We start from the raw sequence: 26354 nt of genomic DNA on the forward strand, positions 1-26354 counted from the left end.
GGAGTAATCTGCAGAGAGTGAGAATCGGTTGGGCTATAATGAGTCGCTTGAGCCATCGAGTTTGCCGTGTCGGAGAGACTATCGGAAGCTCCTGCTGGTTCGCCACTGCTTATGGCCGGAGTAGCCATTAAAGCTGGTTGAGAAGAACCAGCTCTGATACCATAAAAGAAGTTGAGAAAATAATTATTTTTGATTGATAATTGAATTAGACAATGATCCTCTTTAAATAGAGGAGAATTACAATAATTAGAGGAAATTTAGTCCCAAAAATCAGCAACTAATCCCATAGAATAAGGGATTTGTATTTAACCTAAATAAAACCTGATTCTACTACTAAAATACCTCAATCAAATCAGTAATTTATAAACAGCTAATATACAACATATTTCAACAGATAGGTTGCTAAGCACAAATCTGTAATGTGATAAAAATATATGATGGTGCAGAGTGTATGTGATACATGAAGATTACATTTCAATTTATCATTTTAAGCAATTAATCAAATTTGTAAATATATAGAGAGAGATGCATAGATGTTTTGCATCTTTTTATTGTTTTGTTTTTGTTCCAACTCACGTTTATTCTCTTCTTTAGGGTATAAAAGAAGGTTGGTATGATGGGGGAAGCATTGCCTTGGCTGTACTTATTGTCATTGTTTTCACAGGTATACTAACGAATGTAGGATTTCTAGCCTTCTACTTTTGTGCCGTTTCAGTATGCTTGCATGTTTTTATGATAGTGCTTTACTGTGGGATGCTCTTGACCTCGTCTCACTATGACTACTTTACCAATGTTAAAGTTCTATGTGACAAGAAGTGCAATACATTGGAGGTATATTGATGACGACATCTGCTTTTTATTTATTTTTAATTGGACTTTATGTATGTTTTAGATTCTTATTTATGTAATTGGGCTTGTATTGACCCAAGCCCGTTCTAGGTAGAGTTTTATTTTGATTATTTAAACCTAGTTTGTCATGTAATTGAGACAATTTGATGACTATGATGAATTGAGATTTTTTGGTGTGTCCTTCCTCTCCTTTTCCCTGAATTTCTGCTTCTTCTATAGTCCCCCCCCATTCTTTTCGATTTTTCTTGCTATTTTCTTATTTATCCTGCATCAAATTTGGCATTAGAGCTAAACTTGTGTGGTATTTATTCATCTGATCCATGAAATCTCCTTCAATTAATTTCTAGAAAATTTTTCACCCATCTTTCACAAAATCACGCACTCGCCATGTCCATGATTGCGAATCATTGATTTGTTTCTCTAAAACCCTAGAGTAACACAAAGAAAGAGTTTGTTGTGGCAGCAATTTCTTCTTTTTCTAGTTTCTCTCTTAGTAAAAAAAGAGTGAAAAAAAAGTGTTACTGTTCATTGTATTGTTCACATTCAAAAAATTCAGTTTTAGTATTTTCATCAGTTTCTGCAAAAAAAAAAAAAAAAAAAAAAAAAAAAAGGTTGAGTCGCATTCTTTGCCAAGCAAGTGCTGCTATACAAGCCCTAGAATGCCAAGTCTAAACCAAACCCAATCAGCTCCCATCCAATTATCCACAAATCTCCAAGCCCAATATCCATCCCTATATCACAAATAGCCTAAACCCAGTAATTGTGGGTCCATAAACGTTAGTGTCAATTTCCCACTACCAATTCCATCTTCGCCTATTTCCAACTCTCCACGGCCCAATATCACACCTAAGCCCAAATATGATATCACTCACCAAAGCCCAAATGCATACAACATTAATCCAGCCCACACCCATTTTCTACATCGCCCAATTAACCCAATACCTAAACAGCATCTTCCCCGTCAATAACCCAGCAAACCAACATCTCCACACACCAGACAAATCGCTCCCTGCTGGCACCCAGTTGGCCACTACTCCCACCAATGCTACCCACGCTGGCGACACCAACGTAACCTGCAACTCTCAACATCACCCACCTTCGCTCAAACCGCTCACTGTGCCCACAACCCACCCGGTCTTCAACTTCATCTCCTCTAATCTTAATTCGACTCCCTGCCTTCGGTACTTCGTTACAGGCTCCATCACATCATCCTCAACATCACAGGCCCAATTGCTATCACCAGCGTTTCTATTACCTAAAATTTCAGTCTGCAACCTCTAACACTTCTTTGCCACTGTGACACCCACCGCCAATCTAATCGCCTCCCAGGCGTCATCGCCGCTCCTGCCTCCGCCGTCGGCAGAACCTACACCATCAATTGGACGCTGCCCATAACTCCAAACGCTTTCCAATGGAGCCTCCTTCTTTACGTCTGCTTACACTGCTGCAACACCACACTTACAATACCCGATACACATTCAACAACTTGTCAGATTTTACTACTTGCTATGCATTGAATTACGGGTGACAATATCAATTGACATTCTGGGATCGGGACAAGTCGAGAACCATGTTAGTGCACTGACTATTGAAGCCATCCATATGTGTGAATTGGAATAGTAATATTGATCGCATCACTATCGATTGGACTGAGATCTCGTGAGTACATCGCCGACAACTTCAAGCTTCCATGGGCACCGCCTTTGCAATTGGACAAAGAGGGAGTCCCTGGTCTCTATTTATTGTTGGTTTATACTACTACTTCATTTTAAAATTGCATCATTTAAAGTTTTTTTGTTGCTGTTACCTTTATAATTTTAGCCTTAAAACCCACTTGATCGTAACTATTGAACGAATTGACTTCCTATTATTCTCCACTTATCAACGTGATTGGAGACTTTGACTGGTGTTTTTCCTTTGCTATTTTACATGTATCCACAGTATTAGTTTGCAATATTTAGAATTGCTTAATCCCCAAAAAAAAAAAGAAGCTGAAGAAGTTATTTTTTATTGCTTACACTTATTGTTCATTGATCTCTCTATTGCACATCATTTAGCTGTTAATACAGTGCATGCCTAGTGGTCGATTGGTTGTCTTATCGCTTCTAGTTTCAGTACCTAAACATGGACCCTTCACAATTTGATGCACTCACTAGACAATTAGCTCAACTTACTACTAGTCAGCAACACTTAAAAATTCAATTAGCAACTGTCCAAATTGAGATTACTACTCGTGAAAAGAGTAGAGATCTAGCTGCTAGTCTAAACAACTTTAAGCAGATCTCTCATTTGACGATGTTAATAATTTTGAAGTGTTCCACAATAGATAATATCGTCGTCGACAAGGTGATCAAAAATATTTTCAACACGATTGTAGGGATAGAGATCAGGTTCGTGATAACGAGGCCATGGTCGTCATGGTATTCATTTTCTTCCTCGTTACAAGGAGCTTTTTTTAGAGACATTAAATTAGATACTCCTACTTTCAATGGTTGCTTCAATCGTGAAATTTTTACACAATGGAACACCTTTACAAAAGGAAATCGGCTAATAACTGAGTATATTGCTCAATTTGAGGAATTTCGAATGAAATGTCATGTTGTTGAGAATGAGGCTCTAACTTTGAGTAGATTTATACAAGGTCTAAGAGATGAACTTAGGCATGAGCTTTTCTTTGGCGGTGTCACTACTCTTGATCACGTTTACTCTTTAGCTCGGGACTACGAGTTACTTATTAGCGCTCCGTATGAAAAGCGTAGTCACCATCGTTCACTCGTCTCATTAGTGCCACCTCGTCATAGTCTATCATAGAGCCTTCTCCGTCTAATGTTCCTCCCATATCGACGCCGCCTCCTGTTAAGTCTCTTCTAGGACCTCCTCCATCTAATGCTCCTCCTTTTTTAGAAAATAAGGGTCAAGATTTTGAAACTCCAATGATTTCTTCTCACTTGCAGTGTTTCAATTGTAAGGACTTTGGTCACACTTCTCCCAAATCTTTGTGTCGAGGGGTTGTATCCTTTCCTCTTGATACCTCTCAGTCAAATATTGTGTGTCCTAACTTTATCCAACCCAGCAGTCCTGATGATTGGCAATCATTCCATTTTCAAGGAAAATATTGGGAATTGAGATTTGATCTTCCCAACAATTCAAATTGCATATAACAATTTTGTGAATCGGTTTATAGGTACGAGTTCCGTCGAAGTTATTCATGGTTATAAGTCTAGCAAACCTTTAGACTTCATTCCAATGTCCTCACATACTAGTATGTGTACGTTAGCATTTTTACGTCATTTTCATGACTTGCATATTGAGATCAATAAACAATTTGAAGCAAGTAATGCATTATATCAACTTCAAGCTAATTTGCATAAGCAAAATTTTGAATTTAATATTGGGGATTATGTTATATTGCAAGCTTGTAGTGCTGGTCTTTATGAAATTTTAAAGCATGTTGGTTCAAATGCATGCGTCATTGATCTTTTATCACATTTTGGCCACCACTCTATTTTAATTGTTAAGGACTTCGTTGCTTACAACGACTATTTTAACCCCTCTAATGTTCATTTTCCACCTCTACATGGGAATTCCTACATTGAATCTTTTACTACGTCTACTTCCATGCCATCTATCACAGCGCACAAAGATAATATTGATGTTATTTTAAATGATCAGATTGTGTTGACCAATGATAGAGAGATTCAGTCCTCGCTTGTTTTTCATTTTTGGAAGAATGAGAATGAAAAATATAGTCGTTATGGGCCTCACACAAGAAATAGAAAGTCAAATTTGGTGGCTTGATGTGATGGATAATGGTCATATTTTTCATTTTAATGAGGAAAGAAGGAGAACTAAACAGGGTTCAGTGCTTTCTTTTTCAGTGGATAGATCGACTTGATTTTGATGGTACATGGATCCCATAAAGAGACTTCAATAGCGTGATCTAGATTCATTAGAACTTTATAGGAGTCAGCGAGATCTTTCGTTGCTTGGTTCATCTTGGTCAGATCTTATGCTTGGGGATAATTTGCATAGGGTATTGTCATCATTTGTTGATTTTCGATATTTGGCTCGTCAGGAAGATCGTCCTCCGAGGCATAACTTGAAGCATTTGAAGTATTAGCTTTACTGCGGTTTTGTGATCTATCCATTCGACATGGTCGAGTTTTCTCCAACCTCGAGAGAGTTGATGAGGATATCTACTTTTTATTTATTTTTAATTGGACTTTATTTATATTTTAGATTCTTATTAATGTAATTGGGCTTGTATTGGCCCAAGTCCATTCTAAGTAGGGTTTTGTTTTGATTATTTAAATTTAGTTTGCCATGTAATTGAGAAGTTTGATGATTATGATGAATTGAGATTGGTTTTTGGCGTCTCCTTCCTCTCCTTTCCCTGAATTTCTGTTTCTTCTCCAGTTTCTCCCCCATTCTTTTTTATTCTTCCCTCTTTCTTACTGTTTTCTTATTTATCTTACATCATATATGCTAATGCAATTAACTCTTTTATTGTTCGCCCAGTGGTTGAACACAATTGTCATTCTCCATTCTTACTTTGTGGAATTTCGATTAAGAGGAATTTGTATCATGACGTTGAGTGAGCTGGTGGACTTGAGATTTCAAGTCACTGTATAGATGTTGTCTGCCCTTGTGTTTATTCTCTCTGAAATTCATGTTTTGTGACTTCTTGGGTTAGTGTTATGCTTGTTCCTTTGGGCATTGTCAACTTCAGGCAGTTATGAGATGTGTACTTACTTTTACCTATTGCAGCTCTAAGCGATTATCGACAATCTCTCCAATTCCAAAATTTAAATGAAGAGAAGCAAAATATACACATGGAGGTAGGTATTATACACTTTGGATTGGTTCCTTTTCCTTCCCTTCTGCTTTTTTTCCTCACATTTTCTGTAATTCTATACAGGTCATTAGGGTTGGGAGGAGAATTAAGGTTTCTATTTTTGATATAGTTGTTGGTGATGTTGTGCCTCTCAAAATTGGTGATCAGGTGAATGAGAAGACCTCTTTCTCTCATTCAAAATGAAGCCACCTTTCTATCAATGTTACTTATAATCTTCTTTACTTGTTCCTGAATATGTTAACAGGTCCCTGCAGATGGAATTCTAATCACTGGTCATTCCCTTGCGATTGATGAATCAAGTATGACTGGGGAGAGCAAAATTGTAAGCCTTAGTAGGCAATCTACTGTATAATTTGGTAGTTATCATACCCATATCCTTGTTTACCATCATGGTTCTGCAGGTTCGCAAGGATCCAAAGGCACCATTTCTTATGTCTGGATGCAAGGTTGCTGATGGTTATGGTACCATGCTGGTAATATTCTGTTGCTCTTTCATCAACTTTGACTTGATTAAAAATGGAATTCTATTTTTCAAATGCACAATTAGAGGAAGTTTATTATTAGTTACTACTTTCCTTGTGAATAATAGCTAGTTTCCTTTATATAACTTGTATCCTTAATTAGCTTTGTACTATAAAGGAAAAGCAACACACTAGAAAGATTATTCAGCAAAAAGTGCTATGGTATCAGATCGTCTTACTCGTGCGTGCTCGATTCTCTATCCTTTGTAGTCATCGTCTGGCCTACGTGTTTTCGACGGCATTATCTGTGGTCGATGGTGTTAATTGTAGCCAGATCTCCTTTTGGAGTCATTAGCATCACATGTTGATTTCGACATTTGGGTTTGTGATTCTCTGCGCCTGTGACTTGTCTTTCCTCTTCCTGTCACTGGTGGGTTTCTTCCTTTCTGCTCCGTCATCAGACTGTACTGCAATTATCGAATTCTTCGAGCAGCCGACTGTTTATTTGATTCGTGTTTCGTCTTTCAGCCGATTATAGTTTGGGCTGTTGTTTTGGGTGTTGAATTGTTTAATTAATTGGCTATCGTTGGGCTTGGGTTCTTGTTGGGGGTGTTGAGTAATTGGATATTTGTTGAGTTTAGTTATTTGTTGGTTAAGCTTGGAGTATTCTATTGGGCCGAGATAATTTTGTTGAATTTAGTTATTTGTTGGTTGGACTTGGAGTATTCTGTTCGGCTGAGATAATTTTGTTTGAGTAGAATTATTTATTTGGATTGTGATTAATTAATTTTTGACGGACCTAGACAAGATTTCATAATGGTAATTGAGAAAACTGACTCAACCTTTGTTTAAGCCACATTTTTTCCATTAAAATACATTCTTTAACAGTAATTTGACTCTACTTCAGCCACACATTTTTCAATAAAATAATATCATACACAAATCCATGACTTTTCTTTATTTTTTAATCACACATTTTCCATCAATACACTATTCAAAAATGCATTCTTTGATAAGAATGAGGCTCAAACAAGGGCTCAGTTTGCATTTGTTTACTGGAAAGAACTACTCTTCAAGGGCATTTCATTTTCAGTTATTGGGCAAAGGGAAAGGCGATCTGCGGGGACACATTGATAGATGTCTTCCACCCCCTAATCAAGAAAAAGTATCTTGCATGGAAAATCAAGGATTCTGGGATTATGGCCTAGATCATTGGATTTATTGATCCTTAGCTTATTTTTAATATCAAGCCTTATAAGTCAGCTCGTTCTATGTGGGAATACTTAAAAAAATTTACACTCAAAGCAACAATGCTCAGCAACTTTAGTTGGAGTTTGAACTGGCTAATTTTCTCAAGACTCTTGCTCCATTGAAGAATATTATTCTAATTTTTCTAACATTTGGAATGAGTACACAGGCATTATCTATGCTTCGATTTCACTCGACAATTTACAGGCCGTCCTAGATGTGCATGAAGTCACCAAGAGGGATCAATTTCTCATGAAATTGCAAACAGAATTTGAATCTATCAGATCCAATCTAATGAATCATGTATCTATTCCTACTGTTAGTTGATTTGGGAGAATATTTGATTTTTCCACTCTATTCATAAACGAGTTACACATATATACATATAGAGGATATTTCTAGTCACGAAATAATTCTCTGCTTATGCACCTACCATATATATATATGAGCATGTTTGGTAAAGATTTTAATCCAATTAATATCGACCATTATTTCACTCTTTCAGCCGTCATTTTTGAATTCTTCTCTCACAGATAGGACGCACTTTATCTCTAACGGTAAAAAAATCAATTAACAAAATCCCTACCAAACTATATATCTATTGTATATATAAAGATTATATTTAATGCTAAGTTAATGCATATAGCTTTTAACACTTCCCTTCAAGCTGGAGTATAGATGTTAATCATGGCCAGCTTGTTACAAATATAGTTCACTCGATTCCCAGCTAAGGCCTTAGTGAATGCATCAGCTAATTGATCCTGTGTCCTGACGTGTTTAGTCGAAATTAATCCTTGCAGTAAGTTTTCACGAACAAAATGCTAGTCTGTCTCTATGTGCTTTGTTCTCGATTTAGTGGCAATGTGAACAACTGCTTGATTATCACACTACAAGCTCATAGAATGGGAATTATCAATACCAATTTCCCTAAGTAAGTGATGTAGCCACCAATAGCCCGATATTCAAATTCTGCACTTGATCAAACTACAACACTTTGTTACTTATTTTTCCAAGAGACTAAATTACCTCCAACAAAAAAACAATACCGTGTAGTAGAGCGCCTATCTACAGGAGAGCCCGCCCAGTCATCATCTGAGAAACCCTCAACTCTACAATGACCATGGTCTCTATAAAGAATCCTACGTCCTGGAGCTCCTTTGAGATATTTTAATATATGAGTTACTCCATCTCAATGTGAAGTTCTAGAAGATGACATAAACTGACTAAGAACGCTTACCGGAAAGACAATATCTGGACGAGTAATTGTGAGGTAGTTCAACTTTCCCACTATCCTTCCGTACTTGTCCTCATTAGCAAACACATCTCCATCTTTAGCTCTGAGTTTCATGTTTGGTATCAAGTGGACATCACCATGTTTTGTTGCAGCTAAACCTGTCTCATCCAGTAAGTCTAGAATAAACTTCCTTTGAGATAGAAAAATTCTCTTACTGCTTTGGGAGATCTCTATTCCTAAGAAATACTTCAAAGGACCTAACTCCTTTGTTCGAAACCTTGTGCCTATGAAAGCCTTCAACATACTGATGCCACTACCATCACTACCAATAATCACAATATCATTAACATATACAACTAACAAAATACACTTAACTTTAGACTGTTTAAAGAATACTGAATGATCATATGAACTTCTTTGCAAGCCAAATTCAATCACAACCTCACTAAATCTCTCAAACAAGGCACGGGGTGATTGTTGCAGACCATATAACGACTTTTGCAATTTGCATACCTTTCCTAGCTTCCCCTGAGCAAGAAACCCTGGTGGTTGCTACATGTAAACTTCTTGCAAATCACCATGGAGGAATGCATTTTTAACGTCTATTTGGTGAAGCGGCCAATGATAGGTAGTAGCAAGAGAAATGAATAACTAAACAGAAGCCAGGTTAGCAACTCAGTCTTAGAGTAGTCTACGCCAAAAGTCTGAGCATACCCCTTAGCAACCAAACGATCCTTCACTCGAGCAACAGATATATCAGGGTTTATCTTAACTGTCAATTGCCTTTTTATTGAGGGGTAAAGGAACCAACTCCTAGGTATGATTACGTTCTAGGGCCATCATTTCTTCCTACATGGCCGCTCGCCAGCAACTATGGGACAAAGCCTCAGAAGCAGATTTTGGCACTGACGCACTCTAAGGAGGCAATGAAGGACATGGAAGACTGTGACAGCGTATGGTAAGAAATAAGAGGAAATAGGATAAGTACATGACCATTTACCTTTTCGAAGGGCAATGGGAAGATCATGACTAGGATCAGGAAGGGGGTGACGAATTCGGAGGCGAAGTAGTGGGTAGAGGCAATAAATCATGGTTTATAGCAGGTACCATTGGAGATTGCTGCACATGACGATTCTAAACATTTTGAATAGGTACACGAGAGAATATTGGTGACACAGGTGTCGTCATAGTATAAACAAGAAAATCATCCTCAGACTTAAGAGAAGGTTTGGAAGACATAGAAGTACTGAAAAAGGGTGTGAAAACTCGAAGAAGATGACATCAGTGGACACTAAGTATCGTCCTAAGGAAGGGGAGAAACATCGATAACCTTTTTGATATCGAGAATAACCCAAAAATATACATTTAAGGGATCTGGGATCAAGCTTGGAAACTTGAGGTCTCATGTCTTGGATAAAGAAAGTACACCCAAATACTCTTAGAGCAAGAGAGAATAGGGTTTGAGAGGGAAAAAGAATGGGATAAGGGATTATACCATCTAAAAAAGAGGATGGCATACGATTGATTAAATAATATGCAGTAGAGACTACATTTGCCCAAAATTCTTTTGAAACGTTCGTATGGAAGAAAAGAGCTCGTGCAACTTCCAATAAATGACAATTTTTCTTTTTGCCACTCCATTTTGTTGTGGAGTAGCGATACATGAAAATTGATGAAGAATGCCATTTTGAGATAGAAAGGAAATAAACGTGGATGAGAAATATTCCTTGGTATTATCATTTTTTAAGATACGTATAGATTTATTAAATTGAGTTTTAATCTCAGCTTAAAAGGTGCAGAAAATTGAAAATAGTTCGGAGTGATTTTTCATAAGATATAACAAAGTAATCTGAGAATAATTATTCACAAAGGTAACAAAATAATGAAAATCGTTCTTAAATAAAATAGGATAAGGTCCCCAAATATCAGAATGTATTACATCAAAAGTGGATGCAGCCTATTTATCTTAAATGCCTGTTTTACCTCAGTATAATATTGAAATAGATTTCGCCCCTTTTGCTCAGCTCGATAAATCATTAACATCAATTCATGAACATGTGATACATCCTGTTTACTCGCATATAAAAATTCTAGATAATCCCACAATTCTTTTACAGCATCACAATGATTAATGACATTGTCAACTGTCGGGTCAAGGGCATTTTGAATTTGATTAAAAAGTTTATCCTCTATTAGCCATTTTTTTTGAATCTCAGGATTAGTATCAGATTTTGGATGTGGGTCATTTATCAAGTGATCGCCCGAATCCACACTTGACACATTCTTGCGAACAATTCTCTTCCATTGAGCATAATTCCTACTACCCGTTAACTTTCTATATGTGATTTTTGAGGATGGGGTTACTGTGATTTCATTCACCACTTTCTTATCACTTTCGGCAATGATTAACTGATAAACAAAGAAGACAAAAGAAAGCAACTCAAATTATCCAGTAATAATGCAAGTCCAATAAAGAAGCAACCCAAACAAAATGAAGAAAACCCACCCACTAATCAAGGCCCAAACAATTTTGACCTACTGGATAAAGGCCCAAACCCAAACTGATGCACTCCATGAAATCCAAACTCACCCAAGTCAGGTAGACTTCCTCGACAGCCAAGTTCCACTGGTTTCTCTCAATTGATTCACCCACAGTAGGAGAAAGATGGCACGACACAAGGACTCCTGTCGTTGATCGCCTCATACACCGTAGTGAGATGTCACACTGAAACAGACCAACTTGCTTGAACCTGATGGAACCCAAAGCAGACGATGCTCATTGCTAAGTAAGGCGAAGACGGTTGTTGCACCACCACCAAAGCCTTTTTCGATCTTCCTTGCCAACGAGTGACGCAGGTAAGTGTCGGTTTTCTTCTACCAAAATTGCTGACCCAAACTTTTGCCACTACCACCGAGAACAATCCTCAAATTTTCAAAAACTCTCAAATCCTAGCTCTGATACCATGTTACTTGATTTGGAAAAAAACTCAATCTTACTTCATTCATCAACTGTTAAACACACACACACATATATAGTATATGAAGATATTTCTCAAAAGGAAATAATTCTAGACTTTATACACTCCTGCCATATACATCATGTTTACTCCTAAATTAATGCACACAGTTCATAACAACACAGAAATATATGGGGAATCATGTATATGATGGACACTGGTTTAAATTATTGCTTGTGTCTGCATGAGGCCATTATAGTTGTTGCACGCTTCCGTTGTATTCTCTCCTCTATACCTCTATTTCTCTATATGATCCAAATGATTTGTATGTTTCCTTTTTTCTTTGTTGGTAGCCTTCATGTATCTCATCGATCAGAATGTTGGCTCCAGTTATTTAATATAGCTTTCTGCTGATGGGATTATTCATCTCCGTACTAGTAGTGTGTTCACTAGCTCCATTTCTTTGAGTAACATTTATTGGTGTATTTCTTTTCTGCTACAATTTGTGGATAGTCCATAAGGCTTTGAGTTTGAGCCTTTCTTATAATATGCTTTTACTCGATGAATCTAAAAAGTAGAAAACTGAAAGTATATTAAAAATCAAGAGAACGATACCTAACCTGTTCAAATTGAGATGGGCAACTAATAGTTTAATGGTTTAACAATTTTAATGTAAGTTAAAATAGATTAAAGAATGTTATGTTCGTTTTGTATATGCCTTCATGATATCTTGTTTGCCGGAGCTTATGAAAACTGAGATGTAAATATGTATCATATGACACTGACTTGCTTTTAGGTTATGTTACTTCATCTCTGAAGGTGTGCTCGTTGGTTAGGAGTGGAACCTCGTACCTTACTATTTTGATTATTTTGTACAGCAGTACTACAATTAGTAATACTATGTTAATACTATTTTGCACACTTGCTGATCTTTAGCTACAATTTTAAGTGTGCTATGGTCACTTGTGAAGTATATTGACTCGATACTAGGTTTGTTTCTTTAACGTATAGGTCATTTTCTTTAAAATGTTCGTACTCCCTGAGTGATCGTGGCTATCTTTATAGACTTTAACGTGGTAGCTTACAGTGTGTTGGAATGTTATTCTTTAACAGGTAACAAGCGTTGGGATAAATACGGAATGGGGATTGCTGATGGCCAGCATATCAGAGGATAACGGTGAAGAAACGCCATTGCAGGTTATTTTTATTGGAATTCTTGAACTTCTACACTTCATGCTGAGTATAGCTGCATAAAGTATTGACATTATCTAGTTTTAATTAGTTCAGGTACGATTAAATGGGGTTGCAACATTTATTGGTATTGTTGGGCTTGCCGTGGCTGTAGTGGTTCTGTTTGTCCTTGTGATCAGGTAGCTTTAGATTTAGTAAATGGTTCAATATATGACCTCATGTTTTTGTATTGCAGAAGTGCCATGGATAAACTTTGCTTTTTGATTGAGCAGATTTTTTACTGGGAAAACCGAGAATCCAGGTGGTAGTGTCCAGTTCCAAGCAGGGAAGACTAGCGTTAGTGATGCTATAGATGGCTTCATAAAGATTTTCACCGTTGCAGTATGTTCTCGTTTAGATAATCAACTGATGCTGTTTATATTAATATTTATTTTTGACCTGTTAAACTTATTTAGATAAAACTCTAGGTGACCATTGTAGTTGTTGCAGTACCTGAAGGGCTCCCATTAGCTGTCACTCTGACGTAAGTTCATTTGTTTATTTCCATCTTTAATTGAAGCACGTGCTATTAAAAAGTTCGTGGGATGTCTGATACTTCTCTTATAAATTCATTCCTTCTAATGGTTATGATACCTCATTTGCATTTATTGCATCTGCAGCCATGGATGCACATGTTCCTTTGTTTGCATTGCACATTTTTTATTTAATGAATATTATATTTCTTTGTAGGCTTGCCTATTCAATGAGAAAAATGATGGCGGACAAGGCCTTGGTATGTGTGCTTACTTTATTTGAAGTGACGGTCGTTCTTGTCCCTGCAATCTACTTGCATGTTTTTCCATGTCTTGTAATTTATAATTAAACTGCAGGTCAGGAGGCTATCAGCCTGTGAAACCATGGGCTCAGCAACAACAATTTGCAGTGATAAAACCGGGACCCTAACTTTGAATCAGGTTGGTATTTTTTTCCTTATTTTGCTTACACTAATCTTGGGGAAATTTTCTCTTTGGGAGGAGAAGGCACGGAGGAGTTTGTTAGTTGCTTCAGCTATTGAGTAATTGGTGGAGATCTAGAAATTCGTTCTTTTTTTTAACGATTTTTTCCCCCAAACTTTCTGCAGATGACTGTGGTTGATGTGTTTGCTTGTGGCAAGAAGATTGAATCCCCCGAGAATAAGTCACTGCTTCCTCCTGGTGTTATGTCTCTGCTTATTGAAGGCATTGCACAGAACACAACTGGCAGTGTATATGTCCCTGAGGTGCGCTGAATAGCAACCATTTAGGACATGAATTTTACGTGATATTCTAATTGAATGATTATAGCGATGCTTAGGGTAGTGTATTGCTTGTGTTTTTGATTATTTTTATTAGCTTATTAGATAGATTGTGACGGCATGTAATTTTATAGTGTAATATTAGTTTTGTCTGAAATTGATGTGTCAGTGAATGTGTGCAAGCATGCTTGTTCAGAGATTCTTATTCACAAGTTGTATACTTCACAAGTTGATTTGGTGCCCAGTGGTTTGGGATTTTCTCTCTTACCAGAGATTTACACGTCAATAAAAGGTGGTTCAGGCCTCGGTTTCTTAAGTAAAGAAAATGAAATGATAGAAACATTTTACCAGCACCCCCTGATTACCATTCCCTTCCTGCACCCTGCCTTCACTTTCATCTTATCACCAGATTTTCATTGCCTTCAGTAAGGAAAAAAATATGGATTTCTGCCCTGCTGCCTTTAATGCACAGCAATGCTGACACCTACATGTGCTTCAGCATCAAAATGGTGCAGCACCGTCGGTGCAATCTTTGACAGCATGCTTTCTATTCTATCTCTGGAGTGGTCACTAATCAATTGCTAGTAGGATCTTCGAGCAGTACAACTCTGCACCAGCCCGATATTTTGGGCATGGTAGCAGCAGTTTCCTGGACCTCCTAACTTACTACCATTTCTGACTATCAATATAATCCCCCAAGTTACGTGCACATAAGACTACTGCACCTGACACCATAAAATCACTTTAATGTTGAGGTTGTCTACAATTTTGGAGGGGATTGTTACCTCAGTGGGAAGCGCTGGATAAAATTCTGAACTTTGAGAAGCATTTTGACTTTTGAAATGCAAACTGTTCATTGCATGCTGAAATTTCTTACTTAATATACTCCGAAATTCATCATATCATGGTAGTCCTGAATTTCCGTTCACGATTTTTGGAATTTGTGGACAATGAGTAGGTTATTAATCTTAATTGTATTCTTGTGTTGAAAAGAGGAAGTTGACTACAAATTGTTGTTTGTTTCTTGTCTTAAGAAGAGATTGGAGATATTGTTCGAAGTGCTACATCTGTCTGACTTTTTATATGTTCTTTTATTTGTTTTTGGCATGAACCGTCTGCATTGAATTAACACCGTAAATGTGTTGGTGTTAGATGATGTAGATATCGCAAATCTACACAAAGCTTGTTGTGTTTATCCTGGTTTTCTATGAAATGTTACTTCCAATATTTAGTTATTGTTGGAAAGGAAGATCTAAACATTAGCTACATGTGTAGAATAAGAATCTTGTCAAGCATTCATAGTTACATTGAAATCTCAAGCATCTTGACAAAATATTATCAATACCTGATTAGTTTTAGACCATTACAAAGCTAAAATATTCAAACTTCTTGTTGCCGGTCTTTAACAGGGTGGTACAACCGTGGAGATTTCGGGATCGCCAACAGAAAAGGCCATTATTCAATGGGCTGTTAATGTAATGTAGATAATTATGTTTGTGAGTCGGTACATTCCTTCATTCTCTTATACTATTTCGTTTACCTGAGTTGTTATGTCTCCTGTAGCTTGGGATGGATTTTGATGCTGTTCGATCAGAGTCACTAGTAATCCATGCTTTTCCATTCAACTCGGAGAAAAAGAGAGGTGGCGTTGCTCTAAAGCTGGTAACAGAATAAATCAATTAAATGTTATAATGTGGTTTGAAAAAGTTTTTCATTTGTCTGTAATGATAGATGCCCAATACAAGTAAAGGAAATAACATAGTATTGTCGGATTCATAAGGATAGGAATAATAAATTTTCAAGTTCAACCAAGTGTAGCTCCCTACTATATTTGATATTAATATAAATGGACTTGCTCTGGGAAGTAGGAGTGGAAGGATGCAAAACGAAAGGTGTATGAAGCCAAATATAATAATTAAGTGGTTAGATTTAGTTTCGTTCATTCTTTTTAGTAGGATATCGGTAGCGTCGTATGTATCCACTCATTGTATTTATCTATAATTCTTTTTCCAGTTGGATTCGGAAGTTCATATACACTGGAAAGGGGCTGCAGAAATAGTCCTTGCATCTTGTACCGATTATATGGATGCAAATGGCTGTGTGGTGCAAATGAAAGAAGACAAGGTTTTCTGAAATTTTCTTTTCATAGTTAACTAGCTGTTTCCTCTTTCTGTTCCCTTCTGTGGGAGGTTCTTCATTAATATTGGGTATTTAAAAACTTGAAAATATTGTCTGCTCTAATTTGTTAAATATGAAGAGGTTAGCTGGTTCTGATGATATAGGAAAATTTATAAAGCAGTGTGTTCAGTCTTAAATGATAAAGACAGATATTTCCAAATACGTGTACAAGTATTTTCATTGTTTAAAAATATTTGGACTTGATATTAATTATAAGTGCATTTATTCTTGTCTTGCAGGTATCGTATTTCAGGAAAGCAATAGAAGATATGGCTGCAGGAAGTCTACGCTGTGTTGCTATTGCCTACAGGTCATATGAGATTGAGAAGGTCCCTTCAAATGATGTGGAAATGGCAAATTGGCAATTACCAGAAAAAAACCTTATTTTACTTGCCATTGTTGGCATCAAGGTATGTATGAATAGTATCGGCCTCTGATAATGGTTTTAACTTTTCTTGAAAGATTAATATCTTTCAAGATCAATTCTCTGTTCCACAGTCTTTGGGTAACTTTCTCTTCCAAAGATGACATCCCCCCAATCTTGGAGGCATGAGATATTTCATTAAGCCCCTGTTTGCCCCATTATCTCAAAATATATTTTTTCTCTAACTCATTAAAATAATTTACATGTAAATCCAAAACTTTTTCCTACTTTTTAACCACACAATCTCCAAAAAATAAGTATTACAAAATTCATTTTTTGTTAAAATGAAGCTCAAATGGGGGCTAAATATAGTACGAATATATGTCATCTGTAAATTTAGATCACTAAGTGATTTATTGTATCCTCCTTTCAGTTTTTGACCTTATATAGATATAATCAAGTAAATCTAATTTCCCTTGCCTCTGTAGAGAGCATTCATCTCCATTATATTTATGATCTGAAGGCTATCTATATATCCTCGAGACCATATTAAAATTATGGTATTTATGGTACTCTTAAATATGATGTATGAACACTATCAGCCTCTGATTATGGTTTTAACTTTTCTCAAAAGATAATAAGTAAAAATTAACAATCTGTTCTACTGTCTGTTGTAACTTTCTCTTCCAAAGATGACATCCCCAATCTTGGGAGGCATGAGATATTTCATTAAATGCAGTACAAATAAATGTCATCTGTAAATTCAGATCACTGAGTGATTTATCGTATCCCCGTTTCAGTTTTTCATCTAATGGCCTTGTTTGATTCCCATTCTTTTCAAAATACATTTTTCTCTCTCTTCTCATCAACCACACATTATTCATTAAAATAATATTACACATAAATAAAAAACTTTTCCTTATTTTTCAACCACACATTTTCCATCAATCGATTATTCTAAAATGCATTTTTTCATAAAAAATGGGGATCAAATACCGTCTATGTAAATATGATCAAGTAAATCTAATTTCCCATGCCTCTGTAGAGAGCATTCATCTCCATTCTTTCTATGATCAGAAGGCTATCTATATATCCTCAAGACCATATCAAAGTGCTGTTATTTATGTACTCTTGAGTATGGGAAAGCATCTTCTAGGCGACATTCCTTGGTCTTACCATCAGCATATCAGATAGCGGCTGTTTCCTGACTCTGCCTGTAACTACAATCTTCCTGCCATCCAAAATACTTCCACATCATTTTGTATGGTTGATTTTGGTTTACAATATGATTTCGGCCTGCTTTTGGGGCCTGATTTCTTCTTTATATTTGGCCTTTCACTCCTTTGCATATTACCACTTCTTACTGCTCCTGATCTTATTCTGTACTTCATATCTTGGAAAGTATTCTTTCTTCTTTTCCTTATTTTTCCTTTAACGTCACTAATATTTTCTGTGTCTCCTTAAATGCCAAATTATTTTTCTTTGTGAAATACGATTCCATCAAATATGCGTAGACGCTGGCCATATGTAAAATACATTTGCGTAAAAGTACGTATATACAATTGCCATATGTGTATTTCGTCACTAAGAGAGCACTCATCTTTGATATAGGATCCTTGTCGACCAGGTGTGAGAGATGCAGTTAAATTGTGCATTGATGCTGGTGTTAAGGTATATCGATCTCTTTTCAACAATGATATATAAAACATAACAATCTTTTCATGTCATCTTTGTATCTTTTGTTGGCATATCAATCTTGTATTCGTCTTCTTTATAATCTTCTGATATTGCAACATCTTGTCTTTTTTCATTAGTAGGGAGATGCTATTCTGGGTTCTTGAAATTTGTGAATATAAGTTGTTTGCCAAACTGTTGCATATTTTTGTCCACACCTTGTGCTTAGATTCTGGTGTTCGTTTTAGTGTTTCTAATAGTTCTGTCTTCATATGGTTTTATATTTCTGGGCCAACTGAAGTAGCTGGATGTGTTTAGAAACTTGACTTGTGGTTTCAAGATGGGAAGAGACCATGAAAAATCTCTAATGTGAAATGCTGTCAGATATCATGCAAATATGCTTTCATTATTTGTACACTGGCGTTTTTCTTATGGAAATTAAGATGGTTTGGGTCGCTTATTAGCATATGAACTTACAAGCTTGTAAGCTAACGTGTCTATCAGATAAGCTTTGTAGGGATTTATGAGAAAAATCGACACCCATGACATTTGGGTTTGCTGTCATGTCTTTATATTTTAGTTATTTAGGTTTTATTCTACATTATTATTCAAATTAACAATGTAATTTCCCCTAGCATATGGCACCAAATGTTGATATGTAATTATCCTTTTTTAATCTATTGATGACACTATCTGTAATGGTGGCATACATTGGATGACTTTGAATACCACATTGCATTTCTTCTTATTGCTTATATCTGTAAATGTATGCCGATCTTCTTCATTGACATTTCGATGTGCAGTGACCCACTTCTTCTCAGATACTTAAACAGTTTATACAAATTATCAAGTGTCTTTGAACTTGCTTATGGCATGATGAGTGTGTGTACAAGAGGCTATCACCTGGATTCATGTTGGGTAGGACTTTGTTGAGTTGATATGGTGGCTGATCGATGTTTATTGTGCTTAGTTTAGAATGCCACTTATCTGGTTTCAGAACAGAATACCTTTTCTTAGTCAATAAACTATTAAAACTTTTATCACTCAAAGGGAAGATTTTGCTCCTGGACCTTTGATGGAGAACTATGGCTGTTGAAATGGGATTCATGGTCTTTGTACTGCTTTTATACTTTGATGTTGCCCTGTGTGCAAATACTTAATAGACTCGATGCTTCTCAATATGAGAGATTCTCTCATTATATAGAACCAAAATTACAATTAAATATAGTAGCTATCAATTACAATATTTATTAATGGTAATCTATTAAATATGGTATCTTTCCTTATATTTTATTGACATCCCTCCTCAAATTGATGCTTATAAGAGACCCAAGAACAACATAGTGCAGAAACAACCAAGAACCATTCCAAGAACACTCTAGAACCACTCTAGAGAGCTCACACACCTAGAAGAATTTCTAAAAGAAATTCATGAAGTGTGCTGACCACACACAATGAGCTCTATTGGTTGGGAGAACAGAAGTCGAACATGTAGTTTGTGTTCCAACAAAAGCTCTAACGGCCAATGCACAGGCCAAAAAACCAACAATATATCTTTGGCCAATATGCTACAGTTAGAAGAAATCCCACCAAATAGCCTACACCAAAACTCAAAAACGATCCTCCTCTTAGAATCAAAACCACCCAAGGATGATCCTCCTTCGAAAATCCAAAACTCTTAACTCATCATCCGAAAGTCAAAACCACAACAAGAAACATTTTTCACAACTACCTAGAAAACAAGAGAATTCTAAGGAACTGGCTGTAATACCATGTTAAATAGACTTAATGATACTTAATAAGACTATGCTTTTCAATGTGAGAGATTCTATCATTATATAGAACTAAAATCACAACTAAATATGGTAGCTATCAATTACAATATTCATTAATAGTAACACATTACATATGGTAACTTTCCTCATATTCAAGCTTATTAAATATTCGAGCTTTCCTTATATTCCATTGACACCATGTATCTTGTCAACACCTGCAACTAGGTTGATATTTCTTTAACAATTTTATAGGTACGTATGGTCACTGGAGACAATCTTCAAACGGCAAAAGCAATAGCTTTAGAGTGCGGGATATTAGGATCAAATGGAGATGCTATTGAGCCAAATCTTATTGAAGGAAAGGCATTCCGTGCCATGTCTGAGATGCAGAGGCTGGAAGTGGTTGATAAAATTTCGGTATTTCAGTTAACTTGGTAGCCCTAATATTTTGGCTGGTGACTGTATGAAATTAACTCAAGTGGCACGCATGACATCTGTTATTTAACATTTCACCTGCAGGTGATGGGTAGGTCATCACCAAATGACAAACTATTGCTTGTTCAAGCATTAAGGAGGAAGGGACATGTTGTTGCTGTTACTGGAGATGGTACTAATGACGCTCCTGCACTACATGAGGTTTGCTCCTTCACTGATTGCTAAACATCTACGTACCTGTTCTGTAACTTACATGGGAAAATATTGGCTCATGCAAGGGCCAATTTTTAGGTTTCAAATGTCATCAGAATATGAATCAGCTTATTTGGTGGTATGAAAATGAAATTTTATCTAACCCATTCTGTGGCAATTGCATGAGTTGACTATGATAATTAAGATCATCATTTTGGTGCTGGATTGGGCTTGGGAACAAGCATTTTTCACTAATGAACATGTGACAGTGTGTAGCATAATGAGTTATTATAAAGAATTGTTGTTTTGCTTGTTTTTCTTTCCTCGGTTCATATAATCTGGTTTGTAATTGCATTACGGTGTAGGCTGATATTGGTCTTGCAATGGGTATCCAAGGAACAGAAGTTGCCAAAGAGAGCTCTGACATCATCATATTGGATGATAATTTTGCTTCAGTAGTGAAGGTGAGTCTTTATCGCAAGCATGTCAATGTTGATTGCTGTTCAAAAAATGTCTTAGTTTGGCTCTTAGAAATGCGTAAAACTAGTTTTCTCATCTTATGAATGATTGAATGTTTCTTCAAAATTAAATGAAAGCATGCTATCAAGAGAATATATTATAGTAAAGCAGTATAGCATATTAGCTGATTCCAACTGTCACCTCAATGCTAATTTGACATTTTGGATTTAGCAATTGCAAGGGGCATGTTCACCATGAAAATAAGGTGGACATCTGCATCATCTATCCTTCATAATTTTGTATAAAATAATGTCAAAGTTTCATGATTTCTTGACATGAATGAGGCTTATATTTTTGTAACTTAACAAGCTATGGTTTTCTGGACTTGCATTATTTTAAGCTTCTGTCAGCATAGCATGTAATCTTTTGAGCTAGGGTTCTAATAGAATTCCTTAGAGGTGTCTTAAATGATTCTTTGGCTTGTTATGTGGTATATAGTATACATTTCTATCAGATCTACCTTTTGGGCCATAGATTTTCATTGTTACTGAAATTATCTCCGAATCGAACTATTATTGCTGTAGTGCAGATTGCTCTTATTGTAAATCAATTATTCGTTGAGGGATAGTCACATAGATTTTCTTTCTTGCTGTCTCGTGGAAGTCTCTGTGAATTGAAAATATTATGACAATAGTTGAGATTGCTGATTATATTTTTATGTTAATTGTAGGTGGTGCGGTGGGGTAGATCTGTTTATGCCAATATTCAGAAATTTATACAATTTCAGCTCACTGTTAATGTTGCAGCTCTTATAATCAATGTTGTGGCTGCAGTTTCTGCTGGTAATGTCCCATTAAATGCAGTGCAGGTTTGTGGTCTCTCTCTCTCTCTCTCTCTCTGTGACCATGTTTTGAGTAGTATTTATCTGTGTGCTTTATTTCTTTGTAGGCACGGGTTCTTAATCCTCACTTAAAATTTAGGTTCAGATACTAACTTTATCATTATCTTCCTTCTGAGCAGCTTCTCTGGGTAAATCTTATAATGGATACACTAGGGGCCCTGGCACTAGCAACTGAACCTCCTACAGATCATCTGATGCATAGGCCTCCTGTGGGTAGAAGGTTAGATTGTTCATATATCATTCACTTTGGTCTGAAGTTTATTTTATATGTGACCTAAAAATTTAGTTAGTTGAGTGGTGAACTGTATCTTCTTCCCTCCTCCCCTGGTACAGAAGGAGAAATAATGATCATATAATGCAATTGAATTTCAGTGTCGATGTATGAACTGCGTTTCTTGTTCATAATAGGATAACTTGAAAATATAGTTGGCGGAGAGCACTATATTTTGCAATTTGCAATCACATCATTTCATTCCATTCTCTGCAAATCTTCACGAACCTCTGTCACTGTTATGTCATTCAATTATCTTAAAATCAGCAGAAACCCATGTGCAAGTTTTCAACAACCCACAGAGATTTCGAGAAAATTGCCGTTAATATTACTATAAAAATTAAATAAACAGTTAATTGAATTGTAATTTCAAAATATATAAGTTCGTAATATTGTCTTGTAATTAATATCGTTAGCATAATCAGCATTAAAATAGCTACAAAAAAAGAAAAGATAATTGAATTTGTTAATTTGAAGTCGGTCAATTTATTTAGTCTTGCCTTGTCAATCTGTAACTTTCCCTTATTATAATCATTGATTAAGATGAGGAAAACATTCGTAAAAGTAAAGAAATCAAATATTTTATTGGCCATTCTATTCCCTTGTTTTATTATTATTATTATTTATTTATTTTAATTTTTTCCCTTCAAAATGAAAAATCCAAAAGAGAGAAGGTATTCCTAGTGGTGGTTTTGCTAAGTTTGTTGAATTTTTGGCCGTCCTTCAATGTTGGAATAGGGTTTTTAGTTAGAAGAAGCGAGATGAATAGATTGAGTGAGAGGGGAGGAAATTATTAGCTTAGCTGATAGTGGTTACTGGAAATCAAATTGCTGCTGGAATTGGTTAATAAAGATTACAAGAGAGGTTGGAGGTGATTAGAGTGCCCCTTTAAATCTCATTTTATTCTTCTATGTTATAGAGAGATGTCATGAGCCATTCCATACATTTTTAAGCTCAGTTGGACTCTTACGGGTTCCTTCCTAATTAGTTGGGGAATGTACAATAAGGAGATGAGAAAATCCATTTTTCTGAATGGGGATTCGCATGGAAATGTGTTCTTTCAGGAATCTACTATGCCAAGTATGGTATTTGGAATGGAAAAGGGAGTCCTGATCCTCTTCCTTCCCCATTCCCTTGTACCAGGCTCGACCTTAAGAGTGTTTCTTAGTTATCAGAAAGCACCATGGTGTAGAGATGGCCTTTTATTTCTTTTCTATATCATTAAGTTCTGTTATTCACTTCCTGAGATTGAATCCATTTACTGGTCGGGCATTTGTGTCAATGTTTTAGGGAACCTCTCATTACAAATGTCATGTGGAGGAACTTGATAATTCAGGTATCAAAGTTCTGTGTTAACTATATTATTTTATATTTGGATGGAAAATAATATACTTCATTAAACATCCTGTTCTAATTGTTGATGGTTGAACGATTGCAGGCTCTATACCAAGTGATCGTTCTCTTAATCCTGAATTTCCGGGGAAGAAGCATTCTGAATTTAGAGCATGAATCAGATGATCAGGCTTCCAAACTGAAGAATACACTTATATTCAATGCGTTTGTCCTTTGTCAGGTAAGTGCATTGAGAAATGATAGTGTTTACTTTTCCTACATAGAGCAAATTGTAGATATCGGAAATGCTGTTGAATTTATCTATCTTCAAATTGAAATGGTGGCATGTCGAAATAATATGTATGCTGTTCTGTGTAAATTATTGAATCTTGAATTTTTCTTTCTAATACGCAACCTGTTTGCTTCACTGTATATCGTAAATCCAAATGATTTGTTTTGTTTGCATAGAAAAATAGATAATAGGTGTTTGCAATGATATATTTTTGTCATTTGATGACTCTTGATTACTATCCCCTCCAGTAATAATCTTTCTGTTACATAAACTCTCTCTCTCTCTCTCACTCACACACACACACACACACTCTCACACTCCCACTCCCACTCCCACTCCCACCCACCTTCTCACCCTCACACTCACGCTTAGACACTAGTTCACTGTCATACTTGCAAACATAGAGGCACTAACAGGCTGCACTGCAGTTAAGGGTTTTGAGTATCTAGTCTGAATGTTTTCCATTTTTCTCTCTCTCCCTTTGTATTAAAATACATTCTTGTTTTTGTAATTGGATTATTTAGTCTGCTTTTACAATAATGATCATTTGATTTTGTTATACATAACCGGCAAGTGAAGGATCAAGGATTCTGTCTCACAATATGAATGTTTGGCTGATATTATCATCAAAGTATTGAAGAACATGAATCTCTGTGAAGTCTATGATAGGATTGAATGCTCAACTGACTGCACTCTGTTCAGTTCTATGTTTTAGCCTCTGTTTGGGAAGAATCTATAAACGGTTTAATTTATAAATGAGTGATGTATAAGTGGATAGTACTTGTGGGTCTATTGTAATGTGTGGTGGAAAATGAAGTTTGGCCATTTATAAATGAATTGTAAATGTTGCTAAAGAAAGACTTCAATATTAATCTAGTTGAAATCATTTTGCTGAAACTGCTCTGCACTTTTTATCTTAAATTTGCCAAATTTTAAACTGCTGTTTTCCATGTACCTTAACTAATTTCTGTTTTTTATAATTACAGATATTTAATGAGTTGAATGCTAGAAAGCCTGACGAGATCAATGTGTGGAAAGGGGTTACTAAAAACCGTCTTTTCATGGGAATAGTTGGGCTTACAGTGGTTCTTCAGGTTATTTCCGTTATCTTTTCTCCTAGTAGATGCCCCAAAATTTCTTGCAATTTATAAGTCTACTCTTGCTGTTCAGGTTATCATAATATTTTTTCTTGGGAAGTTTACTTCAACAGTTAGACTCAGTTGGAAACTATGGCTTGTTTCCGTTGTCATCGGTATAATCAGGTTGGTTTTACATTACATGGCATTTTGGCTTACAACTTATAGCTGGTATTTTTCAACCATACATCTTATTTTAGTTGAGAGTCTATTGTATTTGTTAATACTTATCTTCTGAAAGATACACAGATGCTATTTCTTCACATCATCATATGGATGGTTGCTTTAATCCCAATAATGTGTTTTTGGGTCTATAATTGCATCACTATTGGGATATCCTTGCATTATTCTCATGTCTGGTATGATATATCACTTTTTATTCTCTCGATCAGCTGGCCTCTAGCCATTGTTGGGAAGCTGATTCCTGTTCCTGAGAGACCTTTCAGCGACATTTTACAAAGAAAATATGCAAAGAAAGAAAATCAAGAGGTAAAGAAAACATTTTGCTTTTACAAAAGCATTCTTCACTGGCGGTGAGAGAATATGCACTTCTTCATCATTTTGAGTTGACTTGATCTTATTTTGTTTTCCAGGATAATCTTTAAGGAAGTGGAGAGACACCGCTGCTGCGCTTATCTGTACCCCAGGTAGTCTGCATTACTAGCTGACGTGTGGATAAAAAAGATCAGTATTTCTAGGCGGTTGTAAGTATTTAGTGTTTGTTTCTGTCCTATTATTGGTGAGTAATGTATTATGGAATAGTGATTGATGTTGAAATGTGTGGTTAAAAAAGAAAGAAAAGTTTTTGATTTACGTGTAATATTATTTTATTGAAGAACGTGTGGTTAAAAATGAGTACTATAAAAAAAATAATGTGATAGTGTGGGAAAATGGTAGACAAACAAAGCCTTAATCTTTCATCAAACTGACTTGTACATTTCAGTGGTGAAAATACGAAGTTGCTTTGTTTATGCAGCAAAGTGTAAATCGCTCTTTATCAACAATTTTTAGTTATAGTTCTCGTTGGAATTGATTGATAATGTATGTTGAATGCTTTATTTATTTATTTATGTTGTTTTGGCAATGATACAGAATGTTACATTCAGAATCAACTTATTTGTGTTGATGCTTATGCTGTTTTAGCAATGATTTTGGAGGGTTGATTTTGATTCCGTAGTCCCTGTAAATAGGATAATCCCACAACTTTAAGTGGTTTTGTTCTCGTTGGTGGGACTTTATTGTCTCCAGCCATAGAGAAACGGAACATTTGCAAACAT

At 35.9% G+C, this 26354-nt stretch overlaps 1 protein-coding gene across 2 annotated transcripts in view; it reads left to right on the forward strand.

The window, feature by feature from the left end:
* LOC111366318 (calcium-transporting ATPase 8, plasma membrane-type-like) overlaps positions 1-26098 on the forward strand; it is a 39735-nt gene extending 13637 nt beyond the window's left edge. Inside the window, exons 7-34 of one of the 2 annotated variants that reach the window (XM_022987055.1) lie at positions 595-664; positions 5617-5687; positions 5768-5851; positions 5949-6026; positions 6106-6177; positions 12718-12801; positions 12892-12974; positions 13068-13176; positions 13263-13318; positions 13525-13567; positions 13665-13748; positions 13916-14053; positions 15478-15543; positions 15632-15730; positions 16082-16192; positions 16486-16656; positions 18222-18281; positions 20312-20476; positions 20579-20695; positions 21052-21150; positions 21876-22013; positions 22166-22266; positions 23608-23653; positions 23756-23890; positions 24928-25035; positions 25112-25203; positions 25470-25566; positions 25671-26098. In XM_022987055.1, the coding sequence (XP_022842823.1) occupies positions 595-664; positions 5617-5687; positions 5768-5851; positions 5949-6026; positions 6106-6177; positions 12718-12801; positions 12892-12974; positions 13068-13176; positions 13263-13318; positions 13525-13567; positions 13665-13748; positions 13916-14053; positions 15478-15543; positions 15632-15730; positions 16082-16192; positions 16486-16656; positions 18222-18281; positions 20312-20476; positions 20579-20695; positions 21052-21150; positions 21876-22013; positions 22166-22266; positions 23608-23653; positions 23756-23890; positions 24928-25035; positions 25112-25203; positions 25470-25566; positions 25671-25682 (2589 nt within the window). In that variant the 3' untranslated portion in view covers positions 25683-26098. Of the gene's footprint in view, positions 1-594; positions 665-5363; positions 5538-5616; positions 5688-5767; positions 5852-5948; positions 6027-6105; positions 6178-12717; positions 12802-12891; positions 12975-13067; positions 13177-13262; positions 13319-13524; positions 13568-13664; positions 13749-13915; positions 14054-15477; positions 15544-15631; positions 15731-16081; positions 16193-16485; positions 16657-18221; positions 18282-20311; positions 20477-20578; positions 20696-21051; positions 21151-21875; positions 22014-22165; positions 22267-23607; positions 23654-23755; positions 23891-24927; positions 25036-25111; positions 25204-25469; positions 25567-25670 lie in introns of those variants that run through there. The other variant, XM_022987056.1, reaches the window with a different exon arrangement.
* The last annotated feature ends 256 nt before the right edge of the window (positions 26099-26354 follow it).

Source organism: Olea europaea, chromosome 17, assembly GCF_002742605.1.
Source record: "Olea europaea var. sylvestris chromosome 17, O_europaea_v1, whole genome shotgun sequence".
Classification (NCBI taxonomy): domain Eukaryota; kingdom Viridiplantae; phylum Streptophyta; class Magnoliopsida; order Lamiales; family Oleaceae; genus Olea; species Olea europaea.